The 17298-nt window shown below is 43.7% G+C and overlaps 5 protein-coding genes across 5 annotated transcripts in view; 1 reads left to right on the top strand and 4 right to left on the bottom strand.

Moving 5' to 3' along the window:
* Nucleotides 1–1034: 1034 nt before the first annotated feature.
* H4C11 (H4 clustered histone 11) lies at nucleotides 1035–3432 on the bottom strand. The gene is made up of 2 exons (XM_007105828.2): nucleotides 3424–3432; nucleotides 1035–1396 (listed from the first exon to the last, which is right to left on the bottom strand). The coding sequence occupies exon 2, from the start codon at nucleotides 1394–1396 to the stop codon at nucleotides 1085–1087; it is 312 nt and encodes a 103-aa protein (XP_007105890.1). The 5' UTR covers nucleotides 3424–3432; the 3' UTR covers nucleotides 1035–1084.
* Nucleotides 3217–17298, bottom strand: part of LOC102986055 (histone H2B type 1-C/E/F/G/I-like) — a 43035-nt gene continuing 28953 nt past the window's right edge. The window contains exon 3 of the mRNA XM_007105827.2: nucleotides 3217–3606. Coding sequence (XP_007105889.2) covers nucleotides 3217–3606 — 390 coding nt within the window. The remainder of the gene's footprint in view (nucleotides 3607–17298) is intronic.
* Nucleotides 3911–4297, top strand: LOC102986813 (histone H2A type 1-H). Its single transcript, XM_007105826.1, has one exon. The coding sequence runs from the start codon at nucleotides 3911–3913 to the stop codon at nucleotides 4295–4297; it is 387 nt and encodes a 128-aa protein (XP_007105888.1).
* On the bottom strand, nucleotides 6625–9861 carry LOC102986522 (uncharacterized). The gene is made up of 4 exons (XM_028478765.1): nucleotides 9546–9861; nucleotides 8979–9129; nucleotides 8874–8932; nucleotides 6625–7037 (listed from the first exon to the last, which is right to left on the bottom strand). Exons 1-4 carry the CDS (start codon nucleotides 9856–9858, stop codon nucleotides 6625–6627), a joined length of 936 nt encoding a protein of 311 aa, XP_028334566.1. The 5' UTR covers nucleotides 9859–9861.
* On the bottom strand, nucleotides 11558–11950 carry LOC112064344 (histone H2A type 1-like). Its single transcript, XM_024121937.2, has one exon. It carries the CDS (start codon nucleotides 11948–11950, stop codon nucleotides 11558–11560), a length of 393 nt encoding a protein of 130 aa, XP_023977705.1.

Below are 17298 nucleotides of genomic sequence, written 5' to 3'. Positions count from 1 at the left end.
TATTTTTATCTTTTACATCCTAAACAGAGAGATTATTTTTTATGTCCAAAATATATGTGGGTCTGCTTAGCGGTGCCAAATTGGACGATTTTTCACAAGTTGAAAACAAGTACACTTTTCATTAACATGCTTACATTAGTGACAAAAAATTAAGAAAAATATGTCTAAATAAAACATACGTGCTCTCCATACGTGGACCAGGAATTTTGTATTTTTGCTTTATCTGAATCCATTACTATAACTGTCCCTCCCCAGTTCTTGTCACCAGTGACATTCACCATTTCACCAAATACATAAATTAAGACTTAATGAGCACCAATTATGAGCCTCACCTTTTAAAAGCAACCAAAAAAACCTTTACTCACTTGACTCTATGAGTGGACAATTTAAGTTTAAAATGTTCTCCCTATCCTTTGTGATAAATAAGTGATCCAGACCAGCAACAGGCTACTGACTATCCCTCCAGGTACACAGAACATGCCTGCGAGCTTGATTTGACAAGATAGTTATTACCTTTACAGGGGCAGAGATGTCACTAACCTTAAAGACGAATTCTTTTTCTATAAAACACTTTCCCAGTTTGGGATCTGAATACACTTTTTCCAAGTAACACTGCCAGACTCCAAATTGTGTGCGACTTCTTGCCAGTGGTAGTGTATTAACTGACGCAAAATTACCCCACTTTTAATAGGTGATTAAAGTATAAAAATTACTTTTGCAAAAGAAAAAGTTACGTAGTAGTGAACGTAGGCATCTGCAAGGACTTTCCCCACTAACCTCCTTTAGCAAATTACACAGCTAAATAAAGACTCCATGCCAATTCAGCGTGAATATATCCTTAGGTAAGAAATTGACTGGATAGCGATCCTAACGACCCCTGCTGGACCTGGGCGGGATTGGAAACACGCAGCCCAGAGTAAGCACAAAACAACTTCGGAGACCAAAGTACAATAATTAAATACTCTTTAAGTCGCTTTAACATCTCCAAGTAGTGAAAAATAAGAAAATCACAGCTCCTCACAAGAGAAAAGTAGGAAGCCCTGAAAAGGGCCTTTTGCTAACGAACAGACACAAAACTAAACACTCAGCCGCCAAAGCCATAAAGGGTGCGTCCCTGGCGCTTGAGCGCGTAGACCACGTCCATGGCAGTGACGGTCTTGCGCTTGGCGTGCTCGGTGTAAGTGACAGCGTCCCGAATCACGTTCTCCAGGAACACCTTCAGCACGCCGCGAGTCTCCTCGTAGATGAGGCCAGAGATGCGCTTGACGCCACCACGCCGGGCCAAACGCCGAATGGCGGGCTTGGTGATGCCCTGAATGTTATCGCGCAGCACCTTGCGGTGGCGCTTGGCGCCCCCCTTCCCGAGACCCTTCCCGCCTTTCCCACGACCCGACATGACGAACACTTGTGTAGTTCGACAAAGTCTAGCTTTTACGGCTCGCGGATGCAAGCCTTTATACGTCCGTTAGCGGACCGAACTGAGAACCTGAAGGCGGGAAGTCCCACCCTGAGGGGGGCAGAGGAATTTGGAAAAAAAAGAAAAAGAGGCCTTCTCTGTTCCTTTGTACTGTTTCACGCTGTGGTAACTTATTTTGTTACCATGTTTTTAAGGCTTTAACAATTGCTTTTGAATGCGAACGCAAAACATTAGTGTCGTGGAAAAGGGCAAAACTCGTTATCTCACCACACAGAGATCACTTCTGGTAGCTAATTTGGTATTTTGTTGAATAGATGAAAGCACATATTCTTTCAAAGAAAATGTATGCAATGCTCCATATGCCCTTTTTAAACCTCTTTACACTGGTATATTTAACTCAATTTCCCTTGAGTTTTAATAACAAGTTATTAATGTCTGCTTATTATTCCTTCCCATGAATTCTCCATGGCACAGTTTTAAACAATTCCCTAGCAATTTCTTAATCAGCCAGATTTTTAAAATAATTCTTTTCTCCACCAATGAAATGCCTTTGACATCATACTTGGAGCTATTACTAAAATTCTATTCTGTTCTATATACTATGGTTTCCAAAATCTATTTGTTACATTCAGAATTAATTTGGGGACAGATGATTTTTTTTTTTGTCTTTCGTTGATCAAGTGGTCAGCAAGCAAGATTTATGGATTTATTTGCCAGTGATAAAGTACTCTCTTTAATTTCTGTAATATACTGGGGACACTAGTCCTTCCTATTGTGTTTCCATTAAAATGTTTTAAACATTGTAACTTGTTTCAAGAAAAAAGAAAACGCCTTTGGGTTTTTCAGAGGCACCAGGCTTTCCTGCCAACATAGAAAAGGTATAATCATTTCTAAGAGAACTGAAGAGGTGCAGGAAAAATTTTAAAATTTCCAACTCTTTTATCTTACAAGAGAAAGGACTCAGGTTTATTTTTCAAACTGCTCGTTTACGCCATGACTAAAAGCCATCTAATCCCTTTAACAATGCTTATCATTTTACAGTTATGTATGGGAGGTGGTGGAGCAAGGTGGGGTAAATTGAAAGGAGAGGGAACTAGGTGAGAAACTAGAAAATGGAACAATCTACATTATGCTGTCTCGTAACTCTTAAGTCATCAAGTCCTGTCAGCACTCGATCTTAAAATTACCCTAAGCTTCCAACTGTTAAGGTTGAGATTTTAATAATGCATAAGGTTGTGGGCCCGTTGCAGCGTAGGGAGGAAGCACTCAGATACACAGGCTGCGAATTCGGCCTCCTTGTCAACTAATACCTTCGACTTCTGAATTCTCCAGAAGTAGTAAGTAATTCCTTACTTCAATTTCATAGGCAGTAAGTAGCTAAGTAGCTTATTGGATAGGGCCCAGAAACTAGGTAGCTTATCGGGATAGGCTCCAGAGCTAAGATTAAAGAAAACCCCAGGAGTTATTGCGATGCTCTGGCTACTTGCAGTGCAATGAGTTATCTTCAAATACTTCTGCAAACCGAAGGATACATGCATTATTAGTTCTTCACTAAGTACAAGAAATCTACTTATAATAGTGAAAGGTAACTGTAACGAACATGCAAAAATGCATGAGAATCAAGGCGCCCCCCAAAACGTACAAACTTTTAATCTAAAGCTATACTTACACATTCAAGAAAACATGAAACATTTCAAAACAGACCTAAACGGACAAGCTCTTTTTCAGAAAGTGTAGGTGGCTCTGAAAAGAGCCATTGGGCGTGAGAAAGTCTGATCAATCGCTCTGCAATCAGTGACTCACTTGGAGCTGGTGTACTTGGTGACAGCCTTGGTGCCCTCAGACACGGCGTGCTTGGCTAGCTCGCCGGGCAGCAGCAGGCGAACAGCCGTCTGGATCTCCCTGGAAGTAATGGTCGAGCGCTTGTTGTAATGCGCCAAGCGCGACGCCTCGCCCGCGATGCGCTCGAAAATGTCGTTAACGAACGAATTCATGATGCCCATGGCTTTAGACGAGATACCGGTGTCCGGGTGGACCTGCTTCAGCACCTTGTACACGTACACCGAGTAGCTTTCCTTGCGGCTGCGCTTGCGCTTCTTACCATCTTTTTTTTGGGCCTTGGTCACCGCCTTCTTGGAACCCTTCTTCGGGGCAGAAGTGGACTTGGCCGACTCAGGCATGGCGAAAAACTGCGAACAAGGTAAAACGAACGATCAGGAAAACCAACAGGTAGCTCTTTAACAACAAGGCTTTATGCAAATGAGGTGCGGTAAAGGTTTCTAGTGATTGGGGATTCTTCTCCAGTGAAGTCATAGCTCAGTTTTGCCCAATCAAGGTAGGCATCCTGCATAGTTGCGTTTCCATTGGCCTAAATGAAAGTAAAACGTTAGCCAATCGTATAGCTTCCTTTTCGCGCCCAGCAGCGGCTATAAAAAGTGTGATTTTGAGGTTTTTGTGTTAGTTACTCTTAAAAGCGTCGATTGATTTCGAGTTATGTCTGGACGAGGCAAACAAGGCGGCAAGGCTCGCGCCAAGGCTAAGACTCGTTCTTCGCGGGCCGGGCTTCAATTCCCCGTGGGCCGAGTGCACCGCCTGCTCCGCAAAGGCAACTACGCCGAGCGGGTCGGGGCCGGCGCGCCGGTGTACCTGGCGGCGGTGCTGGAGTACCTGACGGCCGAGATCCTGGAGCTGGCAGGCAACGCGGCCCGCGACAACAAGAAGACGCGCATCATCCCGCGTCACCTGCAGCTGGCTATCCGCAATGACGAGGAGCTCAACAAGCTGCTGGGTAAAGTCACCATCGCGCAGGGCGGCGTCCTGCCCAACATCCAGGCCGTGCTGCTGCCCAAGAAGACTGAGAGTCACCACAAGGCCAAGTAGGGACTAAGTTTGGAAGCAACAAAAGGCTCTTTTCAGAGCCACTTCTATCATCATAAAAAAGGTGACACGACTTGGGTACATTTTTAACTTGTTCTGTGCAAGTACAGTACTGATACTCTTTAAGTTAGGCTTCAGTCCTAGGGTATTCTCATCTTTCTTGTTCCATATTTCAGAGTTGATATTTAGGAGTCGTTGTCAACAAAATTGACATTTGTGTTAGACTAATTTCGAAGTCACTGAAGCTACAAGGTTATTGACTCACCTATCTAGGTCCACATGTGGGAGTTAGGCAAGTAGTGTAAGAGATTTTATGAAGCCAAAGTATCTGTTGAAGGGGCTCTGAAGTGTTTTTCTGTGAATGATACACGAACTCATTTGGGGTGTCAGGAAATCAGAAAGGTAGTAAATCATGCATCTTAAAAAATTTGCTTTTAAAGAGTTGTTTTAAAATGCTTACGATACCCAGTTGTTACCTAGGCTGGAAAAATTAAGTAGATATACAAATAGAACAAGCTTGACTGTAATAACGATGGTGCTGGATGCTATTGATTCCACGAGCACTAATGATTAAGGCTTACAGTTTGAAAAAAAAAAGATGAATTCTGAAAAAACCAAAGGCCGTTTTCAGAATAATGAAGTAAAAGATTCTGGTATGTTCGTATTTCTGATCAGGCATAGTAAGGTCCTTTAATTCTATGCTTTAGGAAAGATTTGGAACATATATGCCACTTGGCAGTTTTGCCATTTCAAGAAATGCAGGCACAAAGGCAATTTCTTCTGTTTCCTCTTTTATTAAAGTCTAAGCACTTGTTTTCAACAAATATCACACACTTGGGTACCATGCATTAAGGATACAATATTAATGAGACGCCGCCGGTCCTGAAGATAATCTAATGGGGAGATACAAAAGTAAATGAAGAACAATGTAGCAAGATAAGTAAGCTCAGAATATAAGGGGAGCATAGAGGAGTAAGATCTGTGAGAGGCAACACTTGGTCTGAGGATTAAAGGAAATCGGGAAATAGAGGAAAGTGTAGGGATTCCAGCAGAAAATGAGCGTCACCAAATTCATGGCTTGTGGTATGTGCAGGCAAATGACAAAAAGTTCGATACTGGCAAATAAGGCAGAGTGGTCACAAGAGAGGAAGAGCCAGAGGGATCTCTAGGCCAGTCCTTTGGTTTCAAATGATTTGTATATACTAATGACTTCCAAATCTTTATGTCCATCCCAGACTTATCTCAAGTTCAGACATACACATACATCTACTTTCTGATATTCTTGTAGATCTCCAGGAAATTAAAAATGTATATCCCAGACTGAACATCATCATCACTACTTTCCCAGTGAATCTTAGTACTTGGCATCACCATCTACCCATTAGCATGAGCCAAAATGATGTGGTGTCTGAGTATTCATTTTTGTGAGCCATTACTATAGCAAAACTCCAAGTTCCTTGTATGGAATGATGAAATTATGTTGAAATTCCAGAAGAGCTTAGGTAGAAGGATAACTGAACTGGAGTTCAGCACATGGAGTTTAAAGACATGGAATATTTGTATCCACATAATTAGAAATGTACACATAACTAGGACTGCTCATTTCCCCTGAATAAATCTTCAAATACTGAGAACTTGAAAGATTACTTGGGGAAGCAATATACTGACTGCATATATCCAGGGGAGGGTGCCCTACCCAGCCAGCAGAAAGGGCCATCTGTTGTGGGCCCCTCTTGACTTAATATCTCAGTTCCCCAAGCCAGACGGCCCTGTTTACACACTCAGGAGTACCAATCTAATTAGAAATTGGCCTTAGATGTGCCCGGGGAGGGGGTGGGGGACGACTGCTTCCCATCAAATCTTTTTTCCATAGGAAAAGAGATTTTTTTTCCCATAGGATTCCTGGGAGGGGACACTCAATTACTTTTTGCTTAAGGTGTTAATCCAAGTAGAAAGCATTAGATCATTTTAACTTGGTAAAATATTAGCATCACCCTAAATCCCATGTGGAAATCATAGGTCCTGCATCTCACAAGCCCCCTCAGAAAAGGAATGGGCATGATTACATCTGACAGTCTAACCGTAGCAATAGTGTTTCCTAACTAAAAGAGAAATTAGGAATGTAAGGAAGGTCTAACCACTTGCTTTACTAAGTTGGGAGATGGAAATAACACATACACCTGACACTTAGAAAATTACAATGTATAAAGTCCACCTGTCTCCCAGAAGCAAAGATAGTAGCAGTAATTAGCAAGGAAACAGTCCTTTTTCAGTGTGCATGTGGGCGGCTCTGAAAAGAGCCTTTTGGGGTGGATGGGAGACCTTCAGGCTCACGCCCTCTCCCCGCGGATGCGGCGGGCAAGCTGGATGTCTTTGGGCATGATGGTGACGCGCTTGGCGTGGATGGCACACAGGTTGGTGTCCTCGAAGAGCCCCACCAGATAGGCCTCGCACGCCTCCTGGAGCGCCATCACGGCCGAGCTCTGGAAGCGTAGGTCGGTCTTGAAGTCCTGCGCTATCTCGCGCACCAACCGCTGGAACGGCAGCTTGCGGATCAGCAGCTCCGTGGACTTCTGGTAGCGGCGGATCTCGCGCAGAGCCACCGTGCCGGGCCGGTAGCGGTGCGGCTTCTTCACGCCGCCCGTGGCCGGCGCGCTCTTCCGTGCCGCCTTGGTGGCCAACTGCTTGCGCGGCGCCTTGCCGCCGGTGGACTTGCGAGCGGTCTGCTTAGTGCGAGCCATGGCTAAATGGTTCAGCTAGCATAAAGGCCCCCCCTAGCCACCTATTTATAGCGAGAGTCATAAGCTGATTGGACAAAAGGAGACCAGGACTATCCAACCGGTAACCGGACTGGTTAGGACTCGAAAATTTTATTTGTTGTTGCCCCAATCCTCCGATAGTCTCAGTTATCTGTGACCTCAATTTTTTTTTCATTTTTCCTGTAAAGTTGTTTGCTCTGTAACAGCAATTTCCAGTAGAAATAAATACAAGCTACATAAGAAACAGAAACTTTTCTAGCAACATTAGAACAAAATAAAAACAGAAGAAATTATTTTTAATAGTATTCTGTTTAACCCCATATATCTAAAATATTCATTTCAACATGTAATCAATATAATTAGATATTTCACATTTTTTTATTTTGTACTGTTTGAAATCCAGTGTGTATATTACGTGTCCACTACTTTGTTCAAACTAGCCACATATCCAGTGATCAGTGGCCACAATTTTGGTTAATAACAGCGCTGAACCATCACCCCTCAGCTTTGCTTCAAACACGAATTTTAAGAACTTTTAAATTTTTTTCAGTAAGTACAATCTGATTTGCATGTGAGGAATTAAAGGGTTAATAACTTCATAGGAAAACTCATCCTTACATGAACTTCTTTTCATTGTTAGTTAATATAAAACAATTCCATTGCAACACAATTTATTTTTCTATTTTAGGAATGTAATTCCTTTGTTTTTAAAGAATCTAATTCCCCACCAGTAACCTATGTTTACCGCAAGCTACATACACACCCCTTGAGTTTGCATCTACATCCAATAGTTCCTTAGCAACTGGCAGAACCTTAGGAGAGCCTCATTGCCTGGCATCTGATACATCTGATCCTCCCCCTCCCCCCAGGGCCTAGAAATTACCAAGGCAAGCTATTTTTTTTTTTAAGGAAAAAATGATCTAATCCCATCAGTACAGGGTCTTTTAACAATAAAAAGACCAAGAAAACGGCATTTAAAACTAGAATTTAGCATTTTTATCCTGAAACGAATGATCATCAACTTATATAGACACCTGTTTGTATGGATGGGTGCAAGGGAGCTTGGAAAATACTTGAGAATCCAATAATAACAATGAGTATAATTGCCAGGCACCTCAGCTAACTTTTCCAATAAGAAGCCTGAGTATTTAAATTTTCCTTAGTCAGCAATGTAAAAGGTAATGTACACTGATGTGAAATTAGGTCTTTCTCAGAAATCTTACAGCTCCCAAAATGGCCTTTGACCTAAGATACAGGTTTGGTCTGATCCCTGAACACTCAGGATGTCTAGAACCCAGAAAACAAAAATGTCTTAAAACTGCCACAAAAAGGCACATTGACCTTCCACCAGAAGTTTGTGCTTTCCAGAGGTTCATGATGGGTGGAGGTGAAGGAGACAATACTTAAGAATGACTCATTCCACATAACCCCTCAAATCTGCCAATGCTGATGAATCAAAGTTTATAGGTTATTTCACACACTTTAATATGGAGTGGAAGTCACTTCCTAACACAAGTTTTGAGGTTGGTATAATTCACCTATAATGGTCCTAAGTATTATCTAGAGTATAAGAAGCTTTATAAACCTAGTGCTCAGTTCTTCCCAGAAAACTGTAGGTGGCTCTGAAAAGAGCCTTTGGTTTGACTGAGAAACTTGAGCTGCATTAAACCAATCCAGACTTCTATTTGCCTTTGGCCTTGTGGTGGCTCTCAGTCTTCTTGGGCAGCAGCACGGCCTGGATGTTGGGCAGGACCCCACCCTGCGCTATGGTGACTTTACCCAGCAGCTTGTTGAGCTCCTCGTCGTTGCGGATGGCCAGCTGCAGGTGGCGCGGGATGATGCGCGTCTTCTTGTTGTCGCGGGCCGCGTTGCCCGCCAGCTCCAGGATCTCGGCCGTCAGGTACTCCAGCACCGCCGCCAGGTACACCGGCGCGCCGGCCCCGACCCGCTCGGCGTAGTTGCCCTTGCGGAGCAGGCGGTGCACTCGGCCCACGGGAAACTGAAGCCCGGCCCGCGAAGAGCGAGTCTTAGCCTTGGCGCGAGCCTTGCCGCCTTGTTTGCCTCGCCCGGACATGACTCGGAATCAACAACCGCTATCAAAGATAAGCAAAAACTTAAAAACGCATATTTTATAGGCCCTGCTAGGCGCGAAAAGGAAGCTGTACGATTGGCTAACATTTTACTTTCATTTAGGCCAATGGAAACGCGACTATGCAGGATGCCTACCTTGACTGGGCAAAAATTGAGCTATGACGTCACTGGAGAAAAGTCACCAATCACCAGAAACCTTTATCCCGCCTCATTTGCATAAACCATTGTCTTTGAAGAAGTGCCTTTTACTTTCCTGGCCCTTTGTTTCATTTCGATCGCAGTACTTCAGCATCCCTGAGCCTGTCAAGTCCCCTCCTGCCCCAAAGAAGGGCTCCAAGAAGGCGGTGACCAAGGCACAGAAGGATGGCAAGAAGCGCAAACGCAGCCGCAAGGAGAGCTACGTGTACAAGGTGCTGAAGCAGGTCCACCCGGACACTGGCACATCACGGCCGAACTCTGGAAGCGAAGATCGGTCTTGAAGTCCTGCGCGATCTCGCGCACCAACCGCTGGAACGGCAGCTTGCGGATCAGCAGCTCCGTGGACTTCTGGTAGCGGCGGATCTCGCGCAGAGCCACCGTGCCGGGCCGGTAGCGGTGCGGCTTCTTCACGCCGCCCGTGGCCGGCGCGCTCTTCCGTGCCGCCTTGGTGGCCAACTGCTTGCGCGGCGCCTTGCCGCCGGTGGACTTGCGAGCGGTCTGCTTAGTGCGAGCCATGGCTAAATGGTTCAGCTAGCATAAAGGCCCCCCCTAGCCACCTATTTATAGCGAGAGTCATAAGCTGATTGGACAAAAGGAGACCAGGACTATCCAACCGGTAACCGGACTGGTTAGGACTCGAAAATTTTATTTGTTGTTGCCCCAATCCTCCGATAGTCTCAGTTATCTGTGACCTCAATTTTTTTTTCATTTTTCCTGTAAAGTTGTTTGCTCTGTAACAGCAATTTCCAGTAGAAATAAATACAAGCTACATAAGAAACAGAAACTTTTCTAGCAACATTAGAACAAAATAAAAACAGAAGAAATTATTTTTAATAGTATTCTGTTTAACCCCATATATCTAAAATATTCATTTCAACATGTAATCAATATAATTAGATATTTCACATTTTTTTATTTTGTACTGTTTGAAATCCAGTGTGTATATTACGTGTCCACTACTTTGTTCAAACTAGCCACATATCCAGTGATCAGTGGCCACAATTTTGGTTAATAACAGCGCTGAACCATCACCCCTCAGCTTTGCTTCAAACACGAATTTTAAGAACTTTTAAATTTTTTTCAGTAAGTACAATCTGATTTGCATGTGAGGAATTAAAGGGTTAATAACTTCATAGGAAAACTCATCCTTACATGAACTTCTTTTCATTGTTAGTTAATATAAAACAATTCCATTGCAACACAATTTATTTTTCTATTTTAGGAATGTAATTCCTTTGTTTTTAAAGAATCTAATTCCCCACCAGTAACCTATGTTTACCGCAAGCTACATACACACCCCTTGAGTTTGCATCTACATCCAATAGTTCCTTAGCAACTGGCAGAACCTTAGGAGAGCCTCATTGCCTGGCATCTGATACATCTGATCCTCCCCCTCCCCCCAGGGCCTAGAAATTACCAAGGCAAGCTATTTTTTTTTTTAAGGAAAAAATGATCTAATCCCATCAGTACAGGGTCTTTTAACAATAAAAAGACCAAGAAAACGGCATTTAAAACTAGAATTTAGCATTTTTATCCTGAAACGAATGATCATCAACTTATATAGACACCTGTTTGTATGGATGGGTGCAAGGGAGCTTGGAAAATACTTGAGAATCCAATAATAACAATGAGTATAATTGCCAGGCACCTCAGCTAACTTTTCCAATAAGAAGCCTGAGTATTTAAATTTTCCTTAGTCAGCAATGTAAAAGGTAATGTACACTGATGTGAAATTAGGTCTTTCTCAGAAATCTTACAGCTCCCAAAATGGCCTTTGACCTAAGATACAGGTTTGGTCTGATCCCTGAACACTCAGGATGTCTAGAACCCAGAAAACAAAAATGTCTTAAAACTGCCACAAAAAGGCACATTGACCTTCCACCAGAAGTTTGTGCTTTCCAGAGGTTCATGATGGGTGGAGGTGAAGGAGACAATACTTAAGAATGACTCATTCCACATAACCCCTCAAATCTGCCAATGCTGATGAATCAAAGTTTATAGGTTATTTCACACACTTTAATATGGAGTGGAAGTCACTTCCTAACACAAGTTTTGAGGTTGGTATAATTCACCTATAATGGTCCTAAGTATTATCTAGAGTATAAGAAGCTTTATAAACCTAGTGCTCAGTTCTTCCCAGAAAACTGTAGGTGGCTCTGAAAAGAGCCTTTGGTTTGACTGAGAAACTTGAGCTGCATTAAACCAATCCAGACTTCTATTTGCCTTTGGCCTTGTGGTGGCTCTCAGTCTTCTTGGGCAGCAGCACGGCCTGGATGTTGGGCAGGACCCCACCCTGCGCTATGGTGACTTTACCCAGCAGCTTGTTGAGCTCCTCGTCGTTGCGGATGGCCAGCTGCAGGTGGCGCGGGATGATGCGCGTCTTCTTGTTGTCGCGGGCCGCGTTGCCCGCCAGCTCCAGGATCTCGGCCGTCAGGTACTCCAGCACCGCCGCCAGGTACACCGGCGCGCCGGCCCCGACCCGCTCGGCGTAGTTGCCCTTGCGGAGCAGGCGGTGCACTCGGCCCACGGGAAACTGGAGCCCGGCCCGCGAAGGGCGAGTCTTAGCCTTGGCGCGAGCCTTGCCGCCTTGTTTGCCTCGCCCGGACATGACTCGGAATCAACAACCGCTATCAAAGATAAGCAAAAACTTAAAAACGCATATTTTATAGGCCCTGCTAGGCGCGAAAAGGAAGCTGTACGATTGGCTAACATTTTACTTTCATTTAGGCCAATGGAAACGCGACTATGCAGGATGCCTACCTTGACTGGGCAAAAATTGAGCTATGACGTCACTGGAGAAAAGTCACCAATCACCAGAAACCTTTATCCCGCCTCATTTGCATAAACCATTGTCTTTGAAGAAGTGCCTTTTACTTTCCTGGCCCTTTGTTTCATTTCGATCGCAGTACTTCAGCATCCCTGAGCCTGTCAAGTCCCCTCCTGCCCCAAAGAAGGGCTCCAAGAAGGCGGTGACCAAGGCACAGAAGGATGGCAAGAAGCGCAAACGCAGCCGCAAGGAGAGCTACGTGTACAAGGTGCTGAAGCAGGTCCACCCGGACACTGGCATCTCGTCCAAGGCCATGGGCATCATGCATTCGTTCGCTAACGACATCCTCGAGCACATCGCGGGCGAGGCGTCGCGCCTGGCGCATTGCGCTCGACCATCACATCCAGGGAGATCCAGACGGCCGTTCGCCTGCTGCTGCCTGGAGAGCTGGCCAAGCACGCAGTGTCTGAGGGTACCAAGGCTGTCACCAAGTATACCAGCTCCAAGTAAATGTGTTTATAGGCGTTGCCAAACCCAAAGGCTCTTTTCAGACCTACTTAGCACTTCTCAAGAAAGAGCTGGGGCGCCTTGCCTGTCATTTCCGTGCGGAGGGGTGGAGGGGGCGGGGAGAGAGGAGGAGAAGGTGTCTTTGCTGGATTTGGATAATATTTGAAGAGGTGACGTTCAACCCAGATTTGGTGTTAATCTGACAAATGTTCAGACAAGGAAGTGCATTTTTGCTAGCACTTCTGGTGTCAACACTACGTTCTTTGATTCATCTAGCCCGTCTCCCCATGTTTTGACTGGACAGACAATACCCGAAAACCTCGAGAACAATGACAACGCCAGGGAAATCCAGGAAGTCACTGAACTGGTGCCCTTTAGATACTAGTTTAATTTCAGTTAGGAAGCCCCAGATTAAAATGTTTGCAGTTTAGCACATTCTATAAGTGCGCCTGGGAGCCTGTAAGCATTGTGAATGGAAGCCATTTTTACGTGTACAGGAACTCCAGACCCATTCACTGCATAGCCCTTTTTCTCGTATCACTTTGCAGCAGACCACGATGCCGTACACTAGTGCAGGAACTAAGGAACAAGACTTCAGCTACAATATGTGATCTGAACAGCTAACTCCTTAAAAGAAAAGATAGGTACCCCTGAAAAGAGCTTTTACAATTGAAAACAGCAATACAAGATACAATGCAGTCAGCCGCCAAAGCCATAGTGGGTGTGTCCCTGGAGCTTGAGAGAACAAACTACAGCGGTGACCGTCTTGCGCTTGGCACGCTGGGTGTAGGTTATGGCGTCATGGTCACATTTCATAGTAAGACCTTCAGCACCCCTCGGGTCTCTGTAAGAGGAGACCGGAGATGCACTTGACTCCACCGCTGCAGGCCAGGCGCCGGATGGCGAGCCTGGTGATAGGTGTAGGTTATGGCGTCATGGTCACATTTCATAGTAAGACCTTCAGCACCCCTCGGGTCTCTAAGAGGAGACCGGAGATGCACTTGACTCCACCGCTGCAAGCCAGGCGCCGGATGGCGAGCCTGGTGATACCCTGGATGTTGGCACACAGGACCTTATCGTGGCTCTTAGCACCATCATTAACAAGGCCATGTTGAGAGTACAGATAAATCGAAACTCCAAAGACAACAGTGGAAAAAAGGTGTACTCAAGGCGGGTGGGGCAGCCGTTTATTTGAATTCTTCCGACCAAATTGAAAACTAGAGAAACTCGAGAGAGAAAGACTCGCATTTCTCGGTCGGCTCCCTTCCTTGTTCCAAACAAAGGCGGAGGAGGAAGTACCCTCTACTCCCGAAGTAGCTGAGTTCATCTTGGATAAGGTGAGGCCTAAGGTGCGGTGCCCTTGGAGGGAAGAAAAGGTGCTGTGGACTCAGAGATGTATTTTAGCCACGAAAAAGAGAATAACCAGAGAATGTGGAATGTGCTGGATGGCCTAGGGGCAGGGATGGATGGAGGCTCTTTTTAATTGTGCCCGTTTTAAGCACTTTGAATTTTGACTCATATGTACACATTGTCCATAAATAAACAAACAAAACACACGTAAGATAATAAATGCTTCAGTAGAGATGTGCATGGAAAGCCCAAGGAGCACAGAATAAATAATATTACCAATAGACGAGGGTGGTGTACAAAAGAGCATTCTGGGCACTTGAAGTAAGAAAGTGGATATCACATTCAAGGCATCGGAAATGGTTAGTGGGACTAAAGTCTACAGGAGTGGGCTTCTCAAAACGATGACAGGATTTCAGTATAAAACCACTAGGTATGAACCATGAAACGTTTATCAAATAAGATTCTGAAATATTCACGATTCAAGATGCCAATTTAGCGTTGTATGGTTATTTAAATGAAGCAGACTCTCACGTTACTTGTTAAATTAATCTAGCAGTCATAGGAGTTTCTTTGTTCCTCTGAGCATGAAGGAGAAAAAGAAAGTACCATTGGGTCCGTTTTGGAGCTAGTAGTCCTCTTTTTAACCAGCTAAAAAGAGATGCCAAATACAACATTGTTACCTTTGCAGCCAGCCAGGGGATCAGAATTGCAAACTGCATAGATCTATAGCTAAGGAATACGCAACAATGTCTAATGTTTGGACTTCCTAGGAGATCTCTTACAAATCAAATGAGACTCCCACATTTTTATTAACTGAGAACAGACAACTCGGTGGTAATTTTGAATACCCGCAGAGAATTCCATATTGGACAGGAGAAAGAGAATCTGACAACTCTTTAGATCACATTCTTTTGACTACTTTTATGAAGGAGGATTGGAACTGTAATTTCAGGGTAGAGGAACATCTTGGTTTTTTTGAGAATCATTAATTATAGACTTTCATTTTTAAGGTTAGGTGCTGAAATTTAAGTAGTTAATATTATGAGCAAGAGCAGGCCTGCATTCATATTTTACATGAAAAATAGAAAAAAGACTGCAGAGGATTTTATCCTTCAAAAGGGCTTTATCTTCCACCATCCAGGAAGTCCTCTCTACTGTACAGATTGGCTTATTGTCAATAATAAGGGTATTCTTTGTTTTTTGTTATTTTCGTATGTTTAGTATGTACATTCCTCACCTTCGTTCATGCAAGTTTTTGAATAAATTTGTTTTCTATAACCTCATATTCTTCTATGAGAACCTACTATTTAGTCTGTCTCAGCAGGTTTATAAGATAGAAGTTGTAACAGAGATGCGATAATCCATAGAGCTTAAGGAGGGCCTGCTTTCCTTAAGGAGAAACCTGACTTTCTCCCCTAGCCTGTCTCCCTCTGCAGTGTTTCTATGAGCCATAGTTGTTATAAACTGGAAGTAGCAATGGAATGCTTCAAGCTGGGACTTTATGAGGATTCTTACATCTGAGGAATATATTCACGATAACAAAACTCACAAGAGATACTCATCAAACTAGAATTCACTATATTAGTTGTAATGAGAAGTATGCCTGGCCTGACTGACCAATTTATTGGTCATAAATTGCTTTAGTAAGTCAAGAAAGTAAATGAAGTAGCCTGATTCCTAAGGAACATTTTCATAAATCTTTAACAGCACTATAACTTCTCTCTCTTTATTCTTGGTATAATTGTATCTTAAACAGTCACACTTGCAATCTAGCATGAATTAATTGTCTCCCTGGAGGATTCTGAGGTAGAGGTCACCAACAATCCTCACACCTCACCTTTCCTTTGCTCAGATTCTAGCATTCCATCTCAACTCCCATGCACATATCTGTCATTAAATTGTTGGAATTTCACTTTTATATCATTTTACATTTGACTGCATGATTTCTTAATATCTGAGAAACATTAGAGATTTGGCAGTGCTTTCAAAGAACCTCATCCATTTATTCCTGCTCCTGTTATGACCAGGTTCTATTTCTGTACCCTTTCTTCAACTTCTGGGAAAGAGCCCCACATAAGGTTTATAAAACTGAATTCCCAGATGAGAGCCCCCAAAGATGCACTTACATATGGGAGAGGTTAGCACCCTTCAGCCTCTCAAATGTGTTGATTTAGAATCTCAATATCTGTGTGTACAAAAAAGACTACAGACTTAGAATTTTAAAAGAAAACTTTGTCATTTATAAAACTGTGCTGCAGGAAGAAAGGGAAAGGAGTGAGAAGGAGACTTGCAAGCTTAACCAAGCAGATGAGTCCAACCTCTCGTTTAGTGGCCCCCAGGTTTTCCTCTCCCTCTCCATGCAATGAAGGTAGGAGTTAGAACTCTTAGATACCAAGACCATGGTTCCTTGGCAAAACAAGACAAAACAAAACAAAATACCAGAAAATGGATGATCTGAGGTCACCGAGGGGTGACTTCACTACCACAAAGACGCAAATGCCATTCTGGTCACTGTGCGATCACAGACAAGTCAGTGAAACTCATTGTACCAGTTTCCTTATCCGCAAAACAGGGGTAGAAAGCCAGCCCAGTTTCATCGAAAAGTTGTTTGGATCGAATAAGACAACATATGTATCAGGGAAATAATTAAGCATCATGCAATAAAGGAAGAAGAATTATATAGAAAGTATTGCCAATTCCAGTTATAAATCAGGCATATCATTGTAGAGCCAATGATTTTATGTGACCCAATCAGCCAGCAAAAGGGAAACTAATTTATTTCATCATCAAGTATTTATTAAGCACCTATGATTATGTGACAAGCACTATGCTAGTATGGAGGATACACAGTGAAAAAAAAGCCTGTGAAAGTTCCTGCTCTTGTGGCACTTTGAGGGGAGGGGTAAGCTAGGCAATAAAAAAATAAATTAATAAAATTCTTAATATATCAGCTCCTTAGTAAGTGATTTGGATAAAAGTAAAGCAGGAAAGGGGATAGGAAGTTGGGGATCTCAATTTTAAGGAGGGTATGCAGACAAGGCGTCGTGGAGGAGTCATTGGCATAAAGTGCTGAGTCACTACCTGGGGGAATCTGTTCCAGGGAAAAGGAACAAGTAACCAAGTCAGGTACTTAGTGTGTTCTGGGAACTGCAAGAGGCCGTTGTGGCTGGGGAAAGAGAGCTATGAGGTGAGCAGTTGTGAGCTTCTTGTGTCTTTTCCTCTTAGTCCAACTTAATTTCTGCACAGAGCCTTGACAGCCTGCATGTTTTCTAAATAGCTGCTGAAAAAAATGCCCTGCAAAGCAAGACGAGATAGGGCCACCTCTGCTAGGC

The sequence above is a fragment of the Physeter macrocephalus genome, chromosome 18 (assembly GCF_002837175.3).
Source record: "Physeter macrocephalus isolate SW-GA chromosome 18, ASM283717v5, whole genome shotgun sequence".
NCBI classification, from domain to species: domain Eukaryota; kingdom Metazoa; phylum Chordata; class Mammalia; order Artiodactyla; family Physeteridae; genus Physeter; species Physeter macrocephalus.
The sequence above is the reverse complement of the archived record's forward strand: the minus strand, read 5'-3'. Positions and strand labels throughout refer to the sequence as shown.